The 26494-nt window shown below is 32.8% G+C and overlaps 2 protein-coding genes across 4 annotated transcripts in view; both read left to right on the top strand.

Moving 5' to 3' along the window:
- Window positions 1-6793, top strand: part of LOC109328636 (RNA polymerase II C-terminal domain phosphatase-like 4) — a 9294-nt gene extending 2501 nt beyond the window's left edge. Inside the window, exons 4-8 of one of the 3 annotated variants that reach the window (XM_019562196.1) lie at window positions 719-899; window positions 3087-3364; window positions 5507-5692; window positions 5782-5820; window positions 5967-6793. In XM_019562196.1, coding sequence (XP_019417741.1) covers window positions 719-899; window positions 3087-3364; window positions 5507-5692; window positions 5782-5820; window positions 5967-6260 — 978 coding nt within the window. In that variant the 3' untranslated portion in view covers window positions 6261-6793. Of the gene's footprint in view, window positions 1-718; window positions 900-3074; window positions 3365-5506; window positions 5693-5781; window positions 5821-5966 lie in introns of all 3 variants that reach the window. The other 2 variants (XM_019562193.1, XM_019562195.1) reach the window with 2 other exon arrangements.
- Window positions 16762-19033, top strand: LOC109327643 (CBL-interacting serine/threonine-protein kinase 6-like; the record flags this gene model as incomplete). Its single annotated transcript, XM_019560816.1, has 3 exons — window positions 16762-17345; window positions 18044-18385; window positions 18861-19033. Coding segments are annotated over 2 exons (870 nt in total), but the record flags the coding sequence as incomplete, so codon positions are not given.

The raw sequence follows: 26494 nt of genomic DNA, 5'->3' as shown, positions 1-26494 counted from the left end.
TATATATATATATATATATATGCATATATACACAAACATATATGTATATATATGAGAGTCACTCAAGTGAGAACAATTCTCGTATAAAAATTCTGAGAGCAATAAATCTTGGTCATACAACCATACATGGATGATTATGATTAAAAGTTAGTTAGTTAATGGTCACATGATCGCTTAAAATGTCATGTGCGTTTATCTTTAAATGTTGACCATTCAAATGAGAACCAATGGTCCATATTAATTTGCTAATTATGGTGGTACCCTACCAGCATTGGTATGAAGTTCTATAAATGGTAGTGAAAAGGTGCAAGATGCATCAAGCAGTATCCTATGGTATTTGAGGAATATCTGACATTAGTATGGAAGCCATTTTGAAGTTACCAAGCTTCCTTTCTGGTCATGATCTGAGGTTTGGTTAGCAGCTGGTTAGTTTATGTGCTTTGCCGCTGTATGAAGATTTGAAGGTTCTCGTTTGTCTGTATACATTATATTATCTAATATTTAATATAAATACCCTCTATTCATTTTCACCGCAATTTCGAATGAGTGTTCACTGGTCCAAGACCCCACACCATAAAAAAGAAATACAATATTCATTTTCATGGGTTGATTAGAAAATCAGCATGCTGGTTAGACTGGTAGGTGTGACCAAATTGATCCAACTAATTTGGCCAAATAATATTTTATTAATTATGATTTTTAATTTCTCTACTTGCAGGGTCTGAGACTTCATGATCAAGAAATTTCTAGATTGCGTAGTACAGACATGAAGGATTTGTTACGGCATAAAAAGCTTAACTTGGTTCTTGACCTAGACCACACACTACTAAATTCCACTCTGCTTATGGATTTGAACTCAGAGGAGGTGCATTTAACTACAGAGACTGATTCTCTAGAAGGTATAATGCTAGTGGATGTTCTTTTACTTCTGGTAATTTGTAAATTTCTTTTCACAGTTTTTCTTCGCATGAATTGTCTGTTTTCCTCTGCGCCTTTGTTGGTTTTATCAGATATCAGTTAATCTATTTTCATAGTAGGAGCTGTAGAAAAGAAGTTAATTAAACTTGGCGTTTTCTTTGTAATCTCATGATATTTAGTTAATTTTTGTGGCTTTTGTTTACGGCAAGTATAGAAGTAGGATGTGATGCTAGCTTGATGAACACTTATGATATTCGATGTTTGATGTGCACCATATAACCCATCAGATAATGAAGGGACATGATATAAGTTATGTGGAAATGACGAAGTTACCCTTATTTCAAAATTGCATATAATTGGTTATATAATTTTGGACGATGTTGTGGCGGCAGTGGTGGGTGGGATGTTGTTGTGGCAATTGTGTGGTGGTGGCAATGGTGATGATGCTATGACGGCGGTGGGAGATGATGGTGTGACGATTGTGGTATTCGAGGGCAAGGGTTAGAGGGGGGACTACACTATCCTATCCTATTGTTTCTAACCTAACTCCCCCAATCGAATAGAAAATACACTAGGTGAGCAGCTTTGGATAAGCGAACAGGATAAGCTTATCCTATCCTTTTGGTTCACCAAATCATTAATTACAATATGATAGGATAGGTAATCATATTCTATCTCCCTTATCCTTGCCACCAAATGGAGAACCAAGAACATAAAGTATGAAGTCAACTGAAAGGTAGGCATCTATTTGCATATGTTCCAATTTGCAACAAATTACGTGCAACCTTGCAGCTACAGTTGCACTTTCTACCACAGGTAGAATGCATGGCACTAGCTGAGGCAGTAAAGGTGGTCATATGGTTGAATGGCCTAATGAGTAATGGTAGGTTATTACGAAATAAGAAAGTGCCTTTTTGTGAGTCATTCTGCTATACATTTGACAAAGATACAAATGTATAACAAGAGGACTACACATTGATGTTAAAAATAACTTATTTCTGGATATTTGATCACATGGTAATGTGGCTGTGCAGGCCCAACAAATATGTGACCAAGGCCGATCTTGCTAGCACCTTTAGACTTTACCTTTACTTGAGTAGAATTTGCAATAACCGTTAGAGTCCTTCCAAGGGCAAATTTGAAAAATGAGTCAATTCGTCCATAAGGTTAGAGTTTATTGCCAAGGTTTTAAATAGCAGTCCTGGACTCCTGGTTTCGTAAAATCCCAAAACTTTGACGCTTCAAACAATTGCAGGCATATGTGGCCAATGCAGCCACAATTTCGGTCGAGATACAGTTTCGACGATTCCCAAAATCTTAACATATCGGTGTTTGTAGCGGTTGCAAACCCAGATTTAAGACCGTGTTTATCACCACAACACATCAGATTTATTTAGTCTTATTAATGAAATATCTTATCCTTTTCTCTTTTGCATCCAATACCTAAAATACAAACATTTCATATTTCTTGCCTTGCTGAGACAACAGTATTAGTGTGTGTATGTGTTTCTGTTTTTTGACAAGGACCATGTGATATATGACATGTACCCTATAACGGGTTTGGATTCTAGGGAGGATTCTGGTAGAATACCAAGCTCTACAGGAGTTTCAATGGTAGAGTGAAACTCAGTGCAGTGAGCTAGAAGAGAAGGTAGTAGAGAATTAGTTAGAGGTTAGAGAAAATTGTGTAATGATTGTTATTTCATTCTGTGTTGTATTGCCTTACTAATAGGCACCAAGTTACATGAGTAGTAACTAACTTCCACCACACAACCATGTCAGCTGTGGGCAACAAAAGAAATTGCAAAAAACTAAATTCCTAATTTAAGTAAAACATAAATGCTAAGGTAAAAGCAACAAATAGACCACAGTGACAAACTGTAACATACCCATAACTTAGAACAGCATAAATCATGTATTGAATAGAGCTACCATAAATATCGCATCTCTAACATTAGTGAGGACTGTTTGAATGGATTTTCATGTTAACTTCACATCTTTTTGGTAAATTAGGGTTTCTAAATCTCACTTGGCTTCTTAAATGTTTTGTGTGCATTTTCTATGATTTTTGCTTGCTCACTGCTTTTGTGTTCTGGGTTTCTAAGGCTTCTTATATATGCTGCCTTTCTGAGATTTATGTTTAATAAAATGAATAGATGTCTTCAAAGGCAGCCTCTTCAAATTGCATCATATCCATATGATGACCAAGCTGAGGCCCTTTGTCCGTACATTTCTGAAAGAAGCCAGCAAAATGTTTGAGATGTACATTTACACCATGGGTGATCGGCCCTATGCATTAGAGATGGCTAAACTGCTTGATCCTGGAGGAGAGTATTTCAACTCTAAGGTGATTTCTCGAGATGATGGCACTCAGAAGCATCAGAAGGGTCTTGATGTTTTGTTGGGGCAAGAAAGTGCTGTTCTAATTCTTGATGATACAGAAAATGTGAGTGCATGCAATTTATTAACTCTGCAATGCTTAATTACCTAATGGGTGTGTTCGTTTGATGATAGGTTTTTGTTATTGTTGGTGAATTTGATGATAATTGTTTTATGTGCGAAATGGTCAGAATATTTTTCTGTTTATGTATAATGAAACAGTGGTTTGTTAGGTATGCCGTATGCCATCAAGTCTATTTCTTTTAGTATATAATAAATTTAATTAATTTGGGAATTGGGACGGAACTTAAACCTTACGACCTGGAAATTTGATTTGATTATGGGAAGAAAAATATTGTCTGTGTATTGCTAGGTGGCATTGAAATCATTGCATTTATCCATTAGTTTGATGGAAGTCACTACTCTTGTCAGACTGTCTAACTGAAAATTGTTCAATATAGGTAAAGTAAGTGAACTATGATGGTATAATATGAATATCATAGATTCAGTTATATAACTACTCCAGCCAATCATGATTGACTCGATTGTTAGGATCCCACAGCTTTGACAAAAAGGTCTTGGGTTTCGTTCTTACTTTTAAACTTACGGTGATTTGTCATTTGTAAATGCCAGTGTTGGCTGTAGCCCTAGTTGCAATTTATGGCGCCCTGGCCTTGGAATAGGGTAGCCTGCCTTCCCCCTGAATTTTTTAGCACCAAAAATAAAAAAGTTACAAAAGGTATTTTTAATCCTTTTTAACATGTGTAGAATTGAAATTTGTTTGTAATGTTCAGTTTTGTTTGTATTACTTTTGCTTTTCATGTTGCCATCTGTAAAATATAACAGATCTTATGAAATATGGCTATAACCGATGTGATGTTACGGACATGGTAGTTAAAATCACGATCCCATTCGTGGGATCGCACGACTTTACGATCCTCAAGAGCTAGTCCATGCTCGATCTCAGCCCGTGCTCAACCTTTGTAGAATCGGTGAAATCGTCGTGTTGGAGCGTAGGATCGATGAAATCGACGAGTCGTCCTGTTCCTTTCTCCTCTGTTTTCTCATCTCCTCTACCAATCCAGCTTTCCTTTCTCTCTCTTCTTTTTTCTCTCTCTATCTCCAATTTTCTGTGTTTGCTTTGTTTTATTTACTTTCTATGCTTTCTGTTATGTTAAAATGAAGGAGACGACTACTATTAGGGTTTCAGTTTATTGAGGATAGTGGACCGGGTAAGGCCCATTTATATTTGTTTGTAAGGAGACCTTCTTTTTTGTACAATAAGGATATCTGTTTTTTGTGTACAATAAAGCTATTTTTTGGTAAAGTAAGGAGGCCTGGTTTTTTGGTACACTAAGGTGGTATGTTTGTTTACCAGTATCTAATTCATTTTTATTTCTTTTATGAACTAAGTAATTTTTTTAATATAAAGGTATCTAATCTCTTAACTATTGAATGGACCATATTAATTGTAGTGAAAACTGAAACATATAATTATCTAGAAGAAAAATAATAGTGAATAAATTCTATGTTGTATACTATTTATTTATTTAAAATATTATATATATATGTGTGTGTGTGTGTGAATTTATGTGTATATATTGATAAGTAGGATCTTACGAGTCGTGTTACGATCCTACGTTTACGATCTTTGACTCCCCTTCCGATCCTAAGTAGAATCTCGATTTTAACTACCATGGTTACGGATATTCATCTATAGATGTTTATTTTAGGAAGTAATATACATTTTGTTATTTTGGCACGTGGTTGCATACATATTCATCCATTGCCAATTAGACTCTGTCAACAGACTTATGTTTCCCAATTTGTTCAACTTTTCACTCTGGCCATATTGGTATGAGTACTAGTTGGAACCTTTGATGCTTCTGAAGGATTGCAGCACGGTAAACCCATATTAACTTTGAAGGTCCACTTATATGACAATTTTGATCAAGCATCATTGATGAATACTTACACTGTCTTGATTTCTTGTCTTTCTCTACTATTGGACATTTTTCTTGTTCTTTTCTTTTTCAGGAAATTGAATTTAATTATAGCAGTCAAGTTCATGTTGTGACAAGTGATACACTTGGATCTATTCTTTTAATGTTTTTAGAGGCTTTTTCTTTGTTGTTGGGTAGTTTGAACTAAAACTAAACTACATATGTTTTTAATGTTTGTATGAAAATTTTGCTACTAAATGCTGTAGGCATGGATGAAGCATAAAGATAATCTGATACTGATGGAAAGATACAATTTTTTCGCTTCAAGTTGCCGGCAGTTTGGTTTCAATTGCAAATCTCTTGCTGAATTGAAGAGTGATGAAAGTGAACCTGATGGAGCACTTGCAAAAATTCTTGAAGTTCTGAAGCGAGCCCATAGCAGATTCTTTGATGTATATCACTTACTCATTATGTTACCCATGATATAAAAACATGTGATTCCTTATCCATTGCCATAATTGTGTTGCAAAACCTTTTGTAGGAACTTCAAGAAGATCTTGCTGGCCGAGATGTGAGGCAGGTAATTGTGTTGCTCCTATGTGTTTTTCTTTTGGCTTTCTACCACACCTTTGTTATTGAAAAGTGTATTCAATAATTAATATTAAAATATTCTACTGTCAGATTTTGTTAATTTGGTTCTTATGATCAAGTCATTCTTGTTTCTAGGTCTTAAAAACAGTTCGAAGTGAAGTCTTGAGCGGATGTGTGCTTGTTTTCAGCCGAATTGTTCATTCTGCATTACCAGCTCTCCGGAAGATGGCACACCAAATGGGAGCCATTTGTTTAACAGAACTCGACCCATCAGTTACCCATGTAGTTGCAACTGATGTTGGAACAGAGAAGTCCCGTTGGGCGGTGAAAGAGGGAAAGTTTTTGGTTCATCCCCGGTGGATTGAAGCTGCAAATTATTTTTGGGAAAAGCAGCCTGAGGAGAATTTCATTGTCAAGAAAAAGGAGTAGTGACTCCTCTCCTAAGGTTTAATTACTCTGCTCTGTTATAAATAGATTAAACATTTAGATGTTATAGTGACCCAAGATTTAGAAACTATATTTCTTTTCCCTTTCGGCCGGAATGAAAACATACTAGATCAGGGGATTGAAATCTCAATACAACCATGAAGCAAAGAGAATGGTAAATCAACGACTTTAGTACCAAGCACATTGGTTTGCATCCCTGAACTTATGTTGATTTCCACACACCAGTTCCTACATAATAGAGATATGAAAGTGTTAGTCATTCATATGATTTTGTGGTTGCTATTCTGAATCACCAATTACCATGTTGGTAATTAGCAGAATAAGTCATACAATGTTTTTACACCCATGTCTTAAGGTAAATGATAACTAGTCTTAATTGTGCAAAACTTGTTAAAGTGTAAAAAAATGTATAAGAATGTGACTACAATAAGAGAAGCTGTTAAAATTTGTTACATCCAATACTTTAGAACAAAACATGTCCATTTATGAAATTCCATTTCTGCTAACTTTGGAGATATGACAGGTGCATATGGGGTAAGATAAGTATTTTTTCAATGGGATAAGATATGTATTTTTTAAGAGAAATATATATACCGACAATGTATGAGTTTTATATACTTTTACTGCATTATCCATCAGTCATGTTTGATCATTATTGACTTTACAAAAAGTAATACAAATGAATGATGAATAATATACTGATTGTATATAAATTTTTTATTCACAGTATGTAGATATTACATTCTTTTTTTAACGGGATAAGATATCCATTTAATGAGAAAAAAGTTGACACCTCCCAGTTTGGTAGAAAAATAGAGTTTTCACCATACATGTGCTTGAACAAATTACAAATCCAAACATGCACGTGGGAGATTCTGATGCTATGGAATGCTTTCGTTGCCCTGCTATAGGGCAGGTTGAACCTAACTTAGGATACCTTCCCCAAGTATATCCAAACGAATATGTTTCTGAAATTAATTTGTTATGGTCATACATATGGTTCTATTATTTGAGCTTATGTATCTTAGTACTAAATAATAAATAAAAACATTCACTATATTAAAAATATAAATAGTATGAGGGAAAGGATGTACCCAGGATAAATATAGTTTTCAAGGTTTACACAAACATCATTTTTTTTCGTACAGAAAATGGAAGGAAATTATGAAGGAAAATAATTAGCTGGTAAACTCTCATATTCCGTCGCTGCAGATGTCAAAATGTGTATTTAGTTGGTATGCTAGAATGTGTATTAGTAAAATTATATTTTGATACCGGAATGTAGATATCAGTATGTTGTTTAATGTTTTTTTCCTCATGCTAGGAAAATGTGTATGTGAAGAAGATAATATTGGATTTTAACTTAACGAGAGATTGCCAAAATTGGTAAATAGGTTAAAAAATATAACATTGGTTGTCACAAACAAATATAGAATATAAGAAGTTGTTGTATCCACATAGACTTGTTAACTCAGCTTTTCAATATCAAATTATTAATTCAAGCTGATTTTCAAAAGGTTTTTTTAAAGTTGTTGGTTTTGGTTGAAAGTTTTGAATAATAAAAAGTGTTGGAATTCATATGTGAGATTGACTCACTATTCATATCAGTAAATTAACAAACAATCAAGCAATAAAATAAGTGCAATTTCACACAATATTTGACTTCAATTACACTATGAACTAATACTTTAGTCTACTTAACAACTCATGAAATAAAGCCTAAACCTTAAACACAAGATCACTGATTATGATACACATGCATACTTCTATGTCTAGTAACTATGTAAATGAGTTGAGATTAATGTACGCCCTCAATTGTGTTAGCCACCAATGTCTTGGTCTATGCTAACACTTTATCATAGGTAAGCCTATGTCAAGTAAATACAATGATAAAATAATGATTTATGAACCATTAAATGCGTCTCTATGTCTAGTAACACACACTGTCAAGTTTGAGAATTTTCAATGCAAATATGAGTCTATTACTAGCAAACATATAAACAAAGACATTCATTGTGACAGTTAAACATGCAACTATGCTTAGTTTTATACATAAAGGATGAATTACATGCTTTGCACTTTCTAACCATAATTTCTTCGCAAGGTTCTTTTTGTAGAATGAGTTAAGCACTTAGTCAAACACATAACCAACATTGTTCATCTAGCAAAAGTAATTCATAAAAATAATATCAATTTCATTCATGGAGTGAATTCAAAGTACATCAATGAATAACTAAACAATCCAAACTAAGAAGCAATTTAATTAAGTATTTTCATACATAACTCGATAAAAATGGAATTCATAACTAGAGTTTCATCGAGAGGTGTCAATTCCACCATGAACATCAATTATTCTCGCTATTCCTACTTCATAGTCTTTACATCATATATCCAACTTAACATAAATTACAAACTAGGAAATATAAAACATATTCTAAACATCTTAGGAACTAAATTTAGGATCAAATATATTTGTGAAATGGTGTAGAAGCCTATAATTAGTGGTAGAATCTTGCCCATAAACTTAAAATTTATGCTCTTTTTTTTCTAGAATTAGGCCTACAAAACATTTCAAAGGTGAGATTTTTCCATTTGAACAGATTTTAATCATGTATTAGTACAATTTTAATTATTTGAGTTGATTAAGTAGTTAAAGAGTCATGAAAATAATGTATAAAATATGACCAATTTAGCACTTAACAAACTCTCCCCAACTTAAAACTTTGTTTGTCCTAAAAAAGAGAGTCCAAGCTGAGATTTTTCAAAAACATGTTTGGGTTTTCAAGTAGGACTTACGCATCAAGTTTCACGGTATACACTCAAAACATGTTATTTACATAAATAGACAAGGAATTTCAAACTCAATCAAGATATGATTTCTAATTCATGAAAATCATCCTTAGCTAAATACTCAATTTGAAGCTTCATTATTTTAACTATTCATATGCCAATAAATTAGGAAGTGTGAACTCTCAAGTCTTGAATAATGTTTGGAAGTGTATGTTTCTCATAAACATGCAATAATCAAGCAATAAAGTCAATTTTTATCTCATGTTTTAATCAAGAATAATAGGTGACATGGACCACTGAGGTCTTTTAAGGGTTGTAATGTGGTTGATCTATAAAAGATATGGTTTTCCGGATAGAAAGAGGTTCTAATAAACTAAGAGAGCATATTCTAACTTTATATATCAACTTGTACTTGTAAAACAAGTTACTTTTGTTTTTCCTTTTCTTTCATTACTCCACCACTCATCTTTTTATTTTACTCTTTTGTAGAGTCTTTTTTTTTTATTCATAAGATGAGTGGTGACTAAACCACTTATCCACCCCCCCCTTTTATACATTACTTTTCGAGTAAATTACACTGATATCATTGAGTTTTAGCGAAATTACACAAATCATCCCTAAATTTTTTACACCTACACAAGAAATAAGTGCAATCTTTTAAATAAAAAATGTGATAAATGTAATTAAGTTAAACAAAACATGATATATTGTGGAGACAAATCCAAATAATATATGAGTCGATACCTCTTTATTATTTTTTGTTCTTTACGATATAGTATAAGAGCAATTTAAATAATATCTTTTTAGAATTGTTGATGCATTTTGTAATAAAAAATAATATAGATACATTGATTTGTATATTATTTGGATTTTTCCTCATAGTATATGATGTTTTGTTTAATTTAATTGCATTTATCATATTTTTTATTTCTCATGCAGTGGTGGTCATGTAATGAAAGTATAAAACTAGGGGAGGTTTGTGTAGGTGTAAAAAAGTGAGAGATGGTTTATATAATTTCATTAAAACTCAGGGGGTGTCAATGTAATTAACTCTTACTTTCCCTCTCCCTAACTTAATTATGATTATAACACTTAGCTCTCTTATCAACTAGGATTAGGTATTATCATTCCAAATAAAAGAAATTTTGAAATATATGTTATATATGACTATCCATTTATCCTTGTTATTTTAAGTTCATTTCCGTGATTTTGATACTCTTGCACTTTTGCCTCTTTTTTTCCACTTGATACTTGCTTTTTAAATATTATTAGCATATATGTTAAGAGGATATATTTGGAGACGCAACAATGATTAAATAAACTCAAAAAAAGTTTGTAAGAGTTTTAATAACTAAAACGAAATTACTGCGAACAAAGACTATTAATAAGAGATTAAATACAAATAAAAGAAAATATGAAATCAAAACAGTAATGAAGATTGAGAAAAAACGTATATATGGATAGTGTATGAGTTTTATACATTATCATTGTATCACCTACCATTCATATTTTATTGTCATTCACACTTTAAAAAAGTAATCTTAATGAATGTTGAATGATATAGTGATTGTGTATAAATCTTTACATTGATAATGCATAAATATTACACTTGTAAAATTTTGCTGTAAGTGACAGTTGTTAGGAAAGGCAACCATGCATTACTTACTCGTAAGGTGAAAAGATACTTTTGGTGATATAAAAAAACAATAATAAATACAATCTGTTTTTATTGGAAGGACTTCCTTGCCAACATAGAGACGCGTCATACCCAACTCTAATAAAATTGTGAATAGACATGGTTTAGACCAAAACTATAAATATTTATTTTAAAATTAAACTATGCATGATTAAATTGAAAAGATAATTATATTGCTAATATATTGAAATAAAATTCTTAATGATGGCTGAGGATACCTTCCTGCATATATAGAGATGTTTACATGTTTACTTTGAATCCTATCGATAAGAAAAACTTATAACTAACATAGTCAGAGAAAAATGTATTTATAATTATTTGTATTATTATTAATGATTAAATTTTAATTAAAATTCAATATTAAATATGTTGTTAAGATTTTATTAGTTGTCTTCACGTACATATGTATGCACACTGTTGAGGATGTTTGAAATATCTTATTTTATGAAGTCTCACATTGCCTAGAATTAGAATAGAATAGAATATCAATATTATCTATTGAACTCAGGTCCTTTGTTATAATGTGCACCAGATATAAGCACCAAATAAAAACCCCCATGGGCAGGTGGGCCTATAGGTGTGCTAGGGTTTGTAATCCATATTTTCTAATAATATATTGGTAGCCGCTCAACGCTCCTAAGGATGTAGGCACAATTGGCCGAACCCTGTTAACAAATTATGTTGTTTCTTTCCTCTATTTATTCTATGCACTTTATTTGATTGTTAGTGATCAACACTGCACAACGATCGCTTCCGCTGCACCAACAATTGATATTAGAGCCAATTGGTAGATGACTCTTAACCTAACCAGCAGATAATGGCTAAAGATGGTGAATGCGTAATGGCTAGACAAATGCATCAAAGGTACTATGCAAGGATAAAGTAGATGAGTTGAAGGAGAAGGAAACATGGCGGAACCGTGGTGGGGGCGACATATGTTGATCCAGAATCCTAGAAATTAATGTACTAGATTAGGATCAAGGTGGAGATTTGGACTCATGTGTTGAGTTTGACCTAGTTACAAGTGCTGACGATATCTCTCTACATGTTGAGAGAATGTTCTCATTTGAGATTAGAAGTGAAATATCCTAATGGCGTGTCTGAGACGTCATAGTGAAGGGTGTTAATTGTTAGCAGATCCACAAAAGCACAAAGGCGCTGACAGACTTCGATGCAAGTAGGCTCATGGGTGTGTTAGGATTTGTAATCCTTATTCTCAAATAATATCTTGATAGCCGCTCAGCGCTCTTGGGGATGTAGGCACAATTGGCCGAACCCCGCTAATAAATTCTCTTGTTTCTTTCTTCTATTTATTCTCTGTACTTTATTTGATTGTTTGTGGCCAACATTGCGTAAAAATAGCTTTCGTTGCATCAACACAGACAAATCTTTCTCCCTTATAAAAGACAAAACAAAAACACTTCAAAACTCTAATTAAATGCCAGTGGGAAAAGTTGAAAAAGATAATGATGTTCCTACCAAATTATATATATAAACATCATTATGAAAATCCAATTTAAAAATCATTGCATGAACTTATCTCTTATAGTTCAAATCTACTAACCTAGAAGATTATACACACTAATGAAATGGATGAAGATGAGGATGCAATCGACTAATCTATGAATTTTTTGTCTCCTTTAAGTGAAGAAGTAAATGGATTTCTTGTCAACAACATAAAAGTATAGTTGAGATTCACTATAATAATAATCAAATCAAAATTTACACAAATAATAAGGCTGAAAAATAATAACCAAATACAAGAAATATATATATAGAGATTGTAAGATTGTTAAATTGTGAAGAAAATCTTGCTCCTAACCTTGACACAGTTTTGATGAAGATACCAACATCACATAAAAGAAGAAAATGAAGAATACTTATGAAGACAATGAAGATAAAGCTTCATGGAATTAGAATCTAAGTCTTTAGGTACTTCTATCCTTATACTCTAAATATACAATTAGTAGTAATGCTCAAAAGTATTTTAAAAGAAAATTGATAAACACAAGTATAAATGGAAACAATTTTCAAAATACTGTATAACAAGTTACTAGATCTAAGTAACAGGTTACCAGAACTAAGTAACATGTTACATGAGTGAGAAACAAGTTATCCAACAAAAAATGATCAAGGTAATCAATTACACCTTTTGAGTAACCGATTATACAATACGGTAAACAATTACTCTATTGGACAGAACAGTTGGGTAATCGATTACAACCTATGAGTAATCGATTATAGCCTGTGAAAATCAATTACTCAGTAGGACAGACTAGTTGGGTAATCGATTACTGAGAGTTGTTGCACTAGTTTTCAGATTCAAACTGCACAACTTTCACCCCAAACGAAATGGTTTCATTCCAATCGAATCCTACATTTTCATAGAGGTGTTATGGCTGATTGGAAAGCCTATATAAAGGCATTGAAACTCATAATTCATAAGATATAACTCATATACACAATTTAAACTTTTCTGAAATACTTGCTCTACACTTCTTACAACTTGTTCATAACTTTCAGAATATATTTTCTGAAGTTGCCTTAAGTGTTGTTTCAAGTTATTCAAACATTCTGAGCATTAGTACTAAAGTTTACAAAGAGTTATTGGATTGCAAGAGTTTATAGTTCCAAATCTTGTAAAGGCAATCCTTGCCATAATTAAAGTTTTCTTCATTCAATTTGTTGAATTACTTTCTTTCACAAGGGTCTGATAAAGAAAGGGGATAAAGTCACTTGGAAATGGTGTTTTCCAAAGAGTGATATATGTATTAGAGAGTGAGTAAGGTACAAGGAAATCTCGGGTGAGAATTCGTAATTGCTACTCTTAATATATAGTGAAGAAATCTCTTGTGCTGCAAGAGTACTGGATGTAGGCTTTGGTGGACAAGAAGGTGAACCAATAGAAAATCTTTGAGTACTCTATTCTTCCTTAACTCCTTTAAAGTTACTTGATATTTTTTGCATAATTTTTCCGCTGCTATTAACTCTTGAATTTTGCAGAAAAATATGTCATAGTTTTTAAACAACTAATTCACCCCCCCTCTTAGTTGTCATCTCAGTCTTACAATTGCCACCAGAGCTTTTTTGAGTAAATTATTCTCAAAATTGGTCATGTATCTAAGATGGTCGCAAGATCATTTCTAGGAGAAGGTTCCAATATCAATCACCCTCCAAACTTTGTTGGAGAATGCTATGACTTTTGGAAAGTCAGAATGAGAATCTTTATAGAATCTCAAGATCTAGACATTTGGAACACGATTGAGGAAGGACCCTATGAACCTTTCACAGTTATCAATAGTGTGAGGGAAGTGAAGCCGAAATCTTCATGGAATGATGAAGACAAAAAGAAGGTGCAATACGATCTCAAAGCAAAGAACATCATCACTTCAACACTTGGAATTGATGAATTCTTTAAAGTATCAAACTGCAAATCTGCTAAAGAAATGTGGGATACTCTAGAGACTACACACGAAGAAGCTGAGGAAGTCAAAAGGTCGAGAGTGAACATGCTCTCCCAGGAATACAAAATGTTTCGTATGAAGTCTGGAGAAAAAAATTTAGATTTACAAAAGAGATTTACTCACTTTACAAATCATCTTATTGCACTTGGAAAAACTTTATCAAATAGTGACTTGAACTTAAAATTTCTAAGATTACTCACCAGAACATGATAAGCAAAAGTTACAGCCATTTCTAAAAATAAAAGTTTATCAAAAATGTCTGTGACTGCTTTATTTCGTAAATTGCATGAACATGAATTGAAACTTAGCCAACTTGACCAACATGAAGAGCAAGAGAAGAGGAAGAAAAATATCTCTCTCAAAGCAAAGGTAGATAGATATGACTCATTAGGAGATGAATCAGAAAAGGAAGATATGGAAGACATGAGTCTTTTTGTAAAGAAGTTCAGCAAGCTCCTTAAAAGGAACAAAGACGCTAAAACTGGACAAATGAAGAAATTCACCAAGAATAATGATGTCTCCACTTCAAACCAAAACGTCACATGTTTTGAATGTGGTAAGCCTGATCATATGAAGATGGATTGTCCAAACCTGAAAAAGAATGCCTTCAAAGGCAAGAATGAAATGAGGACTAGACGAAGATACTACATAGCTTGAAAACACAATGATACCAATTCTGCCTCTGAACCAGAAAATGAAGAACATGCACATCTCTCACTAATGGCATCTCATCATTCTGATGATGAAGAGGTAAACAAAACTAACTTATTTCCTTTTTCTAAATTGCAACATGAATTTAATGATTTACATGATGAATATGTCATACTCACCAAACTGCTTTTAAAACAAAAAACTGAGTTAGAAGTATTCATAAATAAACCGTCATCTTCTTCATGTCAAAATTGCATTACTCTCGAAAATAAAGTTTCAACATTAAGTCTTGAACTTAATAAGATAAACAAGAGTAGCAAAAATCTGTACAAAATTATTAAAGATCAAAGACATTCCACAGATCGAAGAGGTCTTGACAATTCTAACAACCAATTTTCTAAGAAACAAAATGTCTCAACAAAGATAAACTTTCAAAAACAAAGTATCTATGCATTTAATAGTAGTAACAATAAAACTAGGATATATAAGCATCAATCTATATGTACTTATTGTAAGAACCATGAGCATACACCAAACACTTGCATGATTAGAAAACATGGTGTGCCCTTAGGTCATTATAGATGGGTTGAGAAAGGTGCTAACCATGTAGGACCCAAATAAAATTGGGTACCTAATACTACTTAACCTATTTTGCAGGAAAGTTGGGTACCTAATACTACTTAACTTGGGCGAGGTACTCTCGCTTGGGCGCAATAGAAGACAATGCTTCTATTTAGTTCTCGCTTGGGCGAGGTGATTTCGCTTGGGCGAGCGTACTCTCGCTTGAGCGCAATAGAAGACGAAGCTTATGTTTAGTTCTCGCTTGGGCGAGGTGCTTTCGCTTGGGCGAGCGTACTCTCGCTTGAGCGCAATAGAAGACGAAGCTTCTGTTAGTTCTTGCTTGGGTGAGGTACTTTCGCTTGGGAGAGCGTACTCTCGCTTGAGCGCAATAGAAGACGAAGCTTCTGTTTAGTTCTCGCTTGAGCGAGGATACTCTCGCTTGGGCGAGAGCATAGCGACAGAACACGAACATGGCATTTCCTACATCATTCTTCTCCGAAAAAACCACAAAAAATAAAGGAACACCAGGAAAAAAAACATTGATTCAATTTCGAATCTAACAATGAATTTCTATCTTAATCAATCCATGGCATAGTTAAAACATCAAACCCTAAATCAATCCAAATTTGGGGAAGAAACTGAAATACTTCAGAAGACCAAATTTCACACATGAATCAAATTAGGGTGGCTTTGATACCAATTTTTGGAATTTTCTACGTATAATCTTTTAAATTGAGTGCGGAAAACCTAATAATCAGGGATTTGTTCCTATAACACAATGTTTATGCCCATACATAAACTCGAATGGAACAACCCTGATCTAGACCGAAGAAACCCCAATTGATTTCATGGTGAAGAAGAAAAGCATACCTTGATTAGCCATTTGGAATTTCGAAGGTATGTGGGTATGATGATCTTCCAGATGTTAGAGCATTTTCCTTTTGCTTCTCTAGAGGGGAATGAAAAGCCAAGGAGAGAATGAACCTGATAGAATTCTGATGGTGTGTTCTTCCCTTTATTGACAACTCCTCATCAAACCATTTTTTATCTCATCAGTTACTCAACCAAACCTGTTACTCTACAAATTGGGACCATAACCCATAAAAGTAACTGTAGCGGTTACTACTTAAGTTGCAATAATTCTAATTCAGTCCCATCTTCAAATCAGAAATTGCCTGAAGGTATCTACACTTATAATATTTCATGACACATATGTCCTTAGCCACCAAATTAATTCTTGTAGACCATTTTATATTTGACTAATTAAACAATGGTCATAACACAATTATATTTGTGACCCATAAATTGTCAGAAATTCTAACAGGAGAATCTCCTCCTCGACGAAGAAGGGAACCTCAAAATTAGTGATTTCGGATTCAGCACGTTTTCTGAACACTTAAAACAAGATGGGTTATTGCACACCACGTGTGGCACCCCTGCTTACGTGGCACCGGAGGTGTTCGGAAACAATGGTTACGACGGTGCTAAATCTGATATATGGTCTTGTGGGGTAATTCTTTATGTTCTTCTTTCTGGTTGTTTACCTTTCCCAGATGAAAATTTAATGATTACGTATCAGAAAATTTACCACGGCGACTTTGAATGTCCATCGTGGTTTTCTGGCGAAGCTCGTCTGCTTATAACCAAATTTCTGGACCCAAATCCGAATACTCGTATTACAATCTCAAAGATCATGGGTTCTTCTTGGTTTAAGAAATCCATACCAAAATTTTTGAAAGTTTCTGAAGTTGATGCTGAGGAGAAGATAAAAAAGGTGGTGAAGCCAATGACTATGAATGCTTTTCATATATTTTCTCTATCAGAAGGGTTCAATTTGTCACCATTGTTCGAGGAGGAGAAGAAAGATGAGATGATGTTCGCAACGAGATGTTCAGCTAGCAGTGTAATTTCTATTGAATCTGTAAAAATGGAATACATTTATTGAAGATAATCACCAGCTTTTATAGCATGGTGTACGTACAAGAAGCAAGAAACAGAAAGATCACAATTCAAGGCACGTTGCACAACAACAACTAATCCTTAAGAATAGGACTTATTAGAAACAAAAAATAACAACCTTAAAACTAAATTTGACTATCATGATACCACTTGTTGGACCAGACTGCGACCGAGGAGCCTCTGACCACCGAGGAGTTCCATTGTTACATGGGTTGGGAAGAGTGAAGAGTCACAAGTGAGACACCACGTCTTGAACCAAAACCTTAAGGCATTAGTTCCATAGGCATTTCCTTCTTATAAACTCTTTCACTCCTCCCTACCTATCCAATGTGGGACTTCACACTTGAATAAACCCAACAATCTCCCCCTCAAGTGTGAGTACCACAAACTTTTCGGTCCACAATGTCCCAGCCGAACCATCGGCTCTGATACCACTTGTTGGACTAGACTGCGACCGAGGAGCCTTCGACCACCGGGGAGTTCCATTGTTACATGGGTATAGGAAGAGTGAAGAGTCACAAGTGAGACACCACGTCTTGAACCAAAACCTTAAGGCATTAGTTCCATGGGCATTTCCTTCTTATAAACTCTTTCACTCCTCTCTACCTATCCAATGTGGGACTTCACACTTGAATAAACCCAACAATTTCTAGATTAGAGAAACTTGCAAAGGCTATGAATTTTGATGTGAAGAGTGAGACACAGTTGAAGATGCAAGGTAAGGAACGAGGGCGAAATGGTAATTTGGGTATAGCGGCGGATATATACGTCGTGACGCCGTCATTATTGGTGGTGGAAGTGAAGAAGGATTATGGTGATACTTTAGAATATAATCAGTTCTATAGTAAGGAACTTCGTCCTGGGTTGAAAGATATATTGTGGACTTCATCTTCAGAAAATTCTGCAAAACTGTTTGAAGATATATTGTGAACTTCCTCCTCCATTCAGTGAGTATTAATGTTTTTGTAGGAACATTCATGGTTATTGTTAATGGAGTCTTATGCATCATTACTATTGTATATCTATACTATATATAAAGGTAAAACATGTTGTAACTTCCACTATTAATGAAGTCTTATGCATAATTTCCTATTTTGTCATTTCACGTTATTTAATTTTTACAAAAAACCATATAATACTAATTACCAACCATCAACACATTAATTAACCACATCTATCACCTTAAACTAAATATTATCATAAACACACAAAAACTATAATATAAAGTACACCAAATACAACAAATATATTATAATTACAAAAAGTGAAATTTATAAAAATTAAATACGTAGTGTGAAACAATATTGAGCAGTAGGCACGAAGTGCCTACACACTAGTTTATATAATATCAATACATTATCTAATATTTATCTATATTTTTTTTTTCAAATATTGATAATAATTGAAAATAAATAATGAACAATGAACTCAAAATGTACAAAACTTTTACAGTATATACAGATTTGTTTCTCATGTAAATTATTGTTTTGGTATCAGTATCATGACTATTTAGTTATTTGTTTCTTTCTTGTTTCTTTAGTTGCTATTTGGTTAATGTGTGTGTCTTCTGCTTACCCTTATTTATGGAAATGGAAAATCAATGGGAAATATCTAAAGGAAGCATTCAATTAGTTGGAATTTGTTTAATTTTGAATAGGGATGAAAACAAGAAAAAGTGAGACAATTAATTCCACCTATCAATCATTCCATTGATATATTATACGTAGAATAAATCTATTAAAATTAAAATTATTAACGTAAAAATATTGTTTAGAATCATTATTGATAGTCCATTTAATTATTTCTCCATAATAGTGAAATAGTTGAAAAATCAAACGCGTTGATGAATTAGAATCACTATCATTTTGTTGTCGATTACAGGTTGAATTCTGTTATTGCTAATGTTGTTTTCTAAGTTTATTGTTCAGTTTGTAAATATTTTTATCGTTTACAATTTTTTAAACGAATTTTTTTAAGCTTTTTTTAAGCAAAAGGTGTAAAATAGTGTAGGGAGAAAAAAATATAATGGAAAAAAAACAGAAAGTAATTGATGTGATTCTTGTTTTGGTCTAGTATTCGTTAGGGTTGATTGGTGATCACTTTTATTTAGTTTGGTTAATTTATATTAAGATATGTAAGTTTGTCTGGTCCGATTTGGTTAGTTTATATTAACAATTTCGATCCAAGAATTATATTTTATCTAATTTATTATGATTCTATTACTTAAATAAAAGATAATAAGTCTAGTAAATATTAGAAGTGTCAAATTCACATAAAATAACACCCAACCAACAAATTCACTATAAGCTGGTACTGAATCCAATACATTCCAAATATTTAATTCAACATTAACAAAAATTAACACAATAATACAACTGCACATCAACACACAACATGGTAGCACATGTAACACCAACAACACGGACACATGGTAGTACATGTAGCACCAACATGATTTGAATGAGCATAAAGTGTTAATTAATAAGTAGTAACATTTTTAACAATAAGGAATTATGAAGAAATATACGTTCTATATTTTCAATTGCAAGACTGGTTAGAGTCAGAACTAGATTCTTTTTTACTTGATTTGTATGAATAATAAGTATAGGTTTGACCTAGATCGGTCTAATTCCTAAAATTGGAATAATAAATTGAATCGAACAAATTATTTTGTAAATAACTATACAAATTAAATCATCCAAGCAAACTATTTTTTTTATTTTTGGATTGATTTTTGGTTTCTTTTCTAAATTTATCTGGATATGAACACTCTTGCTATCATACATATCACAAAATTCAATTCTTGTCAAGAAAAGGCGCTTCTATGACTAGGTAATATGCTTATTTTCCTATACTACCTACCACCCTTGCATTCCTTTCGTTTGAAGGTTGGTTTATGCCAAACGGAGTTACTTACGACTAGGTGTTGCATCCCGATCTTCAATTGAATATTAGTTACACAACTTATGAGAAGGAAAAGAGAGAGATTATACACTCTTTCTAATGAGTTGGAATCAAAATTATGGTTTTGCGATCATAATATAGAAAACCCTATTTTTCCACATTGTTGGAACACATTATGTCTTTGATATAGAGATATGAACAAGGGAGTCAATTCCAGGCTGTGGAATATATTAGCGCTCCGTCTACTTGTACTAGATGACAATCTCACTGATCCCATGGAATGTTTTGTAAGTTTTATCATGGAAATCATGTGTAAATGTTTCTTAAGAATTCATAGCTTTCACATAGTATGAATGGTTATAGGTTACCTCTATTCATGGTGACACGATCCTCCATTATGTGTTGTGTTGTTCTTCGTCAATAGAGAAACTTTTCTATCTATTTCCCTTCCTTTCTATGCTCTTCCTTTATTTATGGCCAATAGAGACAAACTTTCTGGGCAGAGATAAGGACAATGTTCCAGTTCTTTTTCTTATCAGTATAGTGCTTCCATTAAGCACTATATATAGACTCTTTTCCAAGAGTCTTATAATTTCATTGATAACTCTCCATTCAAGAGTTGTGTCATTCAAACAATAAAATAGTATATCCCTTTATGTCACAAGAGGTATTTCTTACATTCTCCCACTTGTCTCATGTGACAATACAATTCATGATATGATATATATCAAACATAATGCGTATAATCAGAATATGTTTTCCATATTCATTACATTACAAGTCATGATTGAGAACAAGAACTAATAAGAGTCATGGCGGTTGTACATCATTTATCCAATATAGTCTCTTCCATGTACTACTATATTAATCTTACTCCTAACATGATACATTAATGGGAATCACATAATAATGTCATTTAGAAATAAAATTTTATTTTCAACATTATCATTCTCACATGTAGGGCTGGAAACGAGCCGAACCGAGTCGAACCAGAGTTCAACTCGATAAGGATTGGTTCGGCTCGAAACTCGACTCGAGTAATTTTTTTTAGCTCGAGTTCGGTTCGGTTAAAGTTCGGGAACTGTTCGGCTCAGTTCAATTGGTTCATTTGGTCTGCTATCATAAGTTTGGTGCTAATATACTCAATTGACACTCTACGTTTCTGAACTTCTTCTTACTCCTAACATGATACATTAATGGGAATCACATAATAATGTCATTTAGAAATAAAATTTTATTTTCAACATTATCATTCTCACATGTAGGGCTAGAAACGAGCCGAACCGAGTCGAACCAGAGTTCAGCTCGATTCAACTCGATAAGGATTGGTTCGGCTCGAAACTCGACTCGAGTTATTTTTTTTAGCTCGAGTTCGGTTCGGTTAAAGTTCGGGAACTGTTTGGCTCAGTTCAATTGGTTCATTTGGTCTACTATCATAAGTTTGGTGCTAATATACTCAATTGACACTCTACGTTTCTGAACTTCTTCTTTAACGACAAAGTATTTCAATTCCATATGTTTAGCACCTTTGAAATACTTGTCATTTTTAGAAAAGAAGACTATTACAGAATTATCACAATAAATTTTCAGCGGCTTGACAATTGTCGAATACTCCAAGTCTTGAAATAAAGTTCTGTAGCCACTTAGCATGAACTGTGGCCTCAAAGCATGCCACAAATTCAACTTCCATATTGGATGCAGCAATGACAGTCTGCTTCACACTCTTCCATGAGATAGCTCTTTCAGGTAATAAATGTACATAACCGAAACTAGACTTTAATGTGCCTATACATCCGACTAAGTTTGAATCTGAATATCCAATCACCTTAAGATGATTTGATATCCTATAAAAAGCATGCGATAATTTGTACCTTACAAATATCTCATAACTTTATTTGCAGTTTTCAATGTTATATACTAGGATTATCTGGGATCTTCCTAACATTCTAACTGTAAAACTAATATCTGGTCACTTACAAGTCTGAGAGTAAACTCTCAACTATAGATGCATAAGGAATTTCTTCCCATTGCTTTCGTTCCAAATCATTCTTTAGACATTGCATGATGCTAAACGTGTCTCTTTTTTGAATTGGGATGGGAGATGCTGAACATTTATCCATTCTAAATCTCTCTAAAATTTTGTTAATATATGCTTTCTGAAACAAGCCTAATGGTCCTTATATCACAAAATATTTCTATTCCAATCACATAGTTTGCATCACCCATATCTTTCATTTCAATTTTTTTAGAAAGATCCTTCTTAGTCTCATTTAAAAGACCAAGATCATTAGTTGCAAGCAAGACATCATCAACGTATAGAACCAAGAAGATAAACTTATTCACACTAACATTTAGGTATAAACATCGATTAACAATGTTTTCCTTAAACCCAAAAGATACAATAATATCAGTAAACTTAAGATACCACTGTCACGAAACTTGTTTAAGTCCGTATATTGATTTTTTAAGTTTACACACCATGTGTTCTTTTCCTTTCTCTATGAATCTCATTGGTTAATTCATATAGATCTTTTATGTTAAATCCCCATTTAGAAAGACAGTTTTCACATCCATTTGGTGTAACTCCAAATCATAATGAGTCACCAATGCCATGATAATCCTAAGTTAGTCTTTCTTAGAGACTGGTGAAAATGTCTTTTTATAGTCAATGTCATCTTTCTGAGTATAGCCTTTTGCTACAAGACTGGCCTTATAACGTTCTAAGTTACCATAAGAATCACGTTTGGTTTTGAAAATCCACTTACAACCAACTATTTTGCAATCTTCTCGTAACTCAACAAGGTCCCAAACCTCATTTTGTTTCATAGATTTTAACTCATCTTTCATGGCATTTAACCATTTATCAGCATTATCATTATTCATGGCTTGTGAAAATGTAATTGAGTTATTGCCAATTCCTATGTCACATTCTGACTCATGAAGGTAAACCATATAATCATCAAGAATAGTAGATCGTCTTTCTCTATGAGATCTTCTTAATGTTATCTCTTGTGATTTTTCTACTATAGGTTCATCAACTTCATTTTCAGTAATATGATTATTTTGTTGTTCTTCATCATTACTAATCGGCTCAATAAATTGAGGAACAACATTATTAGGGACACAAGTAAATGGAACTTGTACCCTCACTACTTGAATTTCCATTTTACGTGGTGTTTCACTCCAACTAATCTCGTCATTCTTAATGAACCTAACATTCCCAGTTTCAATAATTCTTGTAGTATTGTTTGGACAATAAAATCTATATCCCTTTGAATTTTTCTAGATAACCAGTGAAATAACCACTGATTGTTCTTGCATCAAGTTTCTTTTCTTGTGGATTATATATTCGAATTTCTGTTGGGCATCCCCAAACATGCAAGTGCCTTAAACTAGGTTTCCTTCCTGTCCACAGTTCAAAAGGAGTCTTTGGAACTGCCTTACTAGGAACCCTATTTAATAAATATATGATGGTCTTTAAAGCATAAGTCCACAATGAAATGGGTAAAGACGAATTACTCAACATACTCCTAATCATATTCAACAATGTTCTATTACGCCTTTCTGATACACCATTTTGTTGTGGTGTACATGCCATTCTGTTGTGCATATATGCCACGACTTTCAAGGAATTTAGCAAATGGACCTGGATGTTGTCTATTTTCATCATTCTTCCATAATACTCACCACCTCGACCAGATCTGATAATTTTCACCTTCTTATCTAATTGTCTTTCCACATCTACAAAGTAAATCTCTATTGTTTTTAATGCTTGATATTTATCAGACAATAAATAGATATGTCCATTACGTGAATAATCATCAATGAAGGTAATGAAGTATTTTTCTTTATTGTGGCTCCTTTCTTTGTATGTTTTGTTTGTTCACCTTTAATACAATCCACACAAATATTCAGATTAGTAAAATCTAAATCCGGAAGGTTTTCATTCATTACTAACCATTTCATTCTTTCTTTAGAAATATGTCCCAAACGTTTATGTCACAAGTAAGTAGAATGTTCATCAATTAAGCCACGCTTAATTCCAACATTATGATGCAAGGTTAAAAGTGTTTCAGAAAAAAGATTATCAAGATTTAACTTGTACAATCATCACATAATATACCAATGGCAATTAAATAAGTTTATTTATACAAACAGAAACATTCATTACCAAATTTAAAAGAGTATCCAGCAACATCAAGTTTAGATAAAGAAACCAAATTCCTAGATATATTAGGTACATAAAGGGTTTCAAATAAATCTAAATGATGTCCAATGTCAAGGGTTAACAATAAGTCCTGACGGCTTCCACTGGAACCTTCACTCTATTTCCCATAAAGACAAATTTTTCATTTGGTCTAGTAGTTCAGGTCGCAATGAATCCCTACATAGTATTAGAAACATGAACAATACATCCAAAGTCAATCCACCAAGTATTATAAGAAACTTTTGCTAAGTTTAATTCAAAACATACATAAGCACTATGCTTACCTTTCTTTTCAAACCAACATTTATGTTTTGGAAAATCCTTTTGGAAATGTTCGATCTTTCTACATAAGTGACATTTGTTATCATGATGTTCCTTCTTGTGGATTTGAGAAGATGACTCATTAATCTTTAAGAGTCTCTTCCCTTTCTTTTCATGTTTCTTACTAACTTTCTTTCTAGCTCCTTGATGATTAACATAATTGATGGAATGATTTTCTTGGCTCCTCATTCTAGTTTCATCTTGAACTAACATACTATGTAATTCATGCATATTCCATTTATCTTTCATGGTGTCATAGATCATTTGGAAAGGACCATATTCATAGGGTAAAGAATTTAGTATAAATTGTACAAGAAAGTTTTCATTCACATCCATTCCTAATGTCTTAAGTCTTGCTGCAATGTTTGTCATTTCAATGACATGTTCATGTATAGTACGAGAACCATCAAATTTCATGGTGGTCAATGTACTCATTAGTGTCCCAGCAAGAGACTTGTCAGCAGTTTGGGAGCGCTCTTCTACAAACTTTAGCATTTCTTTAGCACTTTCAGTTTTAGGAAGAGCTGACTTATGCTAGCAATACTCATTCGCATATACATTAGACTCAATTTGTTTGATTTTTCTTAATATCTATAATGAACTTTATGTTCTTCAGTGCTTATATTAGTAATAACACTTGACTTATCTTCTCTAAGTGACAAACCCAAATCCATTACCCCAAGGTAAAATTGGATTTGTTCACTCGATTCAGAGAAGTTAAGTCTATTGAAAGTTGGAACAGATGGGAATTGCGCATGCAAAACAACATGTACTACAATCAATAAAATTAAACAAAAACATTAAGACTTTGAGTTTTATGCTAACAAGCTAAATTAATTCAGACTACTTCATAAGTGTATATTAATGTCTACATTTGAGTAACCCATCAATATACCATACTAGATATAATGATACTAAAATAAATTCACATAATTTGGCATTGATACATACATATATTAGAAATATTTACTATCTTTGGATATATAAATATAACTAATGGTGTATTTATACTACCAACACTCATGTTCATTGATTATAAGTACAAACAATCAACTTTTGTGCGATTCTTACTTACAATAATGAACTTCAATTTACTCATATATAAATCAATTATTGTTGTATCGTTCTTAGTATCAAAATAATGAGTAAATGAAATATGATCATACAATTTAGAATTAAATAAACATAAAGATTTGACTACTTTGGTAATTTATAAACATATCATACTATAATTCCAAATAAATGAAATATGATCATTCAATTTGTATTTAATTAACCATAAAGATTTGACCACTTTGGTGAATAACAAATATATCATACACTAATTTTAACATCTAACAAGTCATAATATTATACATACATATAACCCATAAAATTGCACATAAATTATAAAGTTACATACATATTTATAAAACAATTACATCAAAAGTTCAATGGAAAATGTAATTTAAATATATGTATATATATACATTCTCTGTAATAGATGACATATATAATACTTCTCTTTAACTATTATATATGTAACATACATTAATGTTTCTTTGTTACAGATATATAATATATATATTTGCTTCTATGTAACTTTTATATGTATGTAACATATATACATTACTTTATTGTTAACCTATAACATATAGCAATATACATATAAATTGCCTTTATC

The sequence above is a fragment of the Lupinus angustifolius genome, chromosome LG15, assembly GCF_001865875.1.
Source record: "Lupinus angustifolius cultivar Tanjil chromosome LG15, LupAngTanjil_v1.0, whole genome shotgun sequence".
Classification (NCBI taxonomy): Eukaryota; Viridiplantae; Streptophyta; class Magnoliopsida; order Fabales; family Fabaceae; genus Lupinus; species Lupinus angustifolius.
This window is presented reverse-complemented; position numbering and strand designations above follow the sequence as displayed.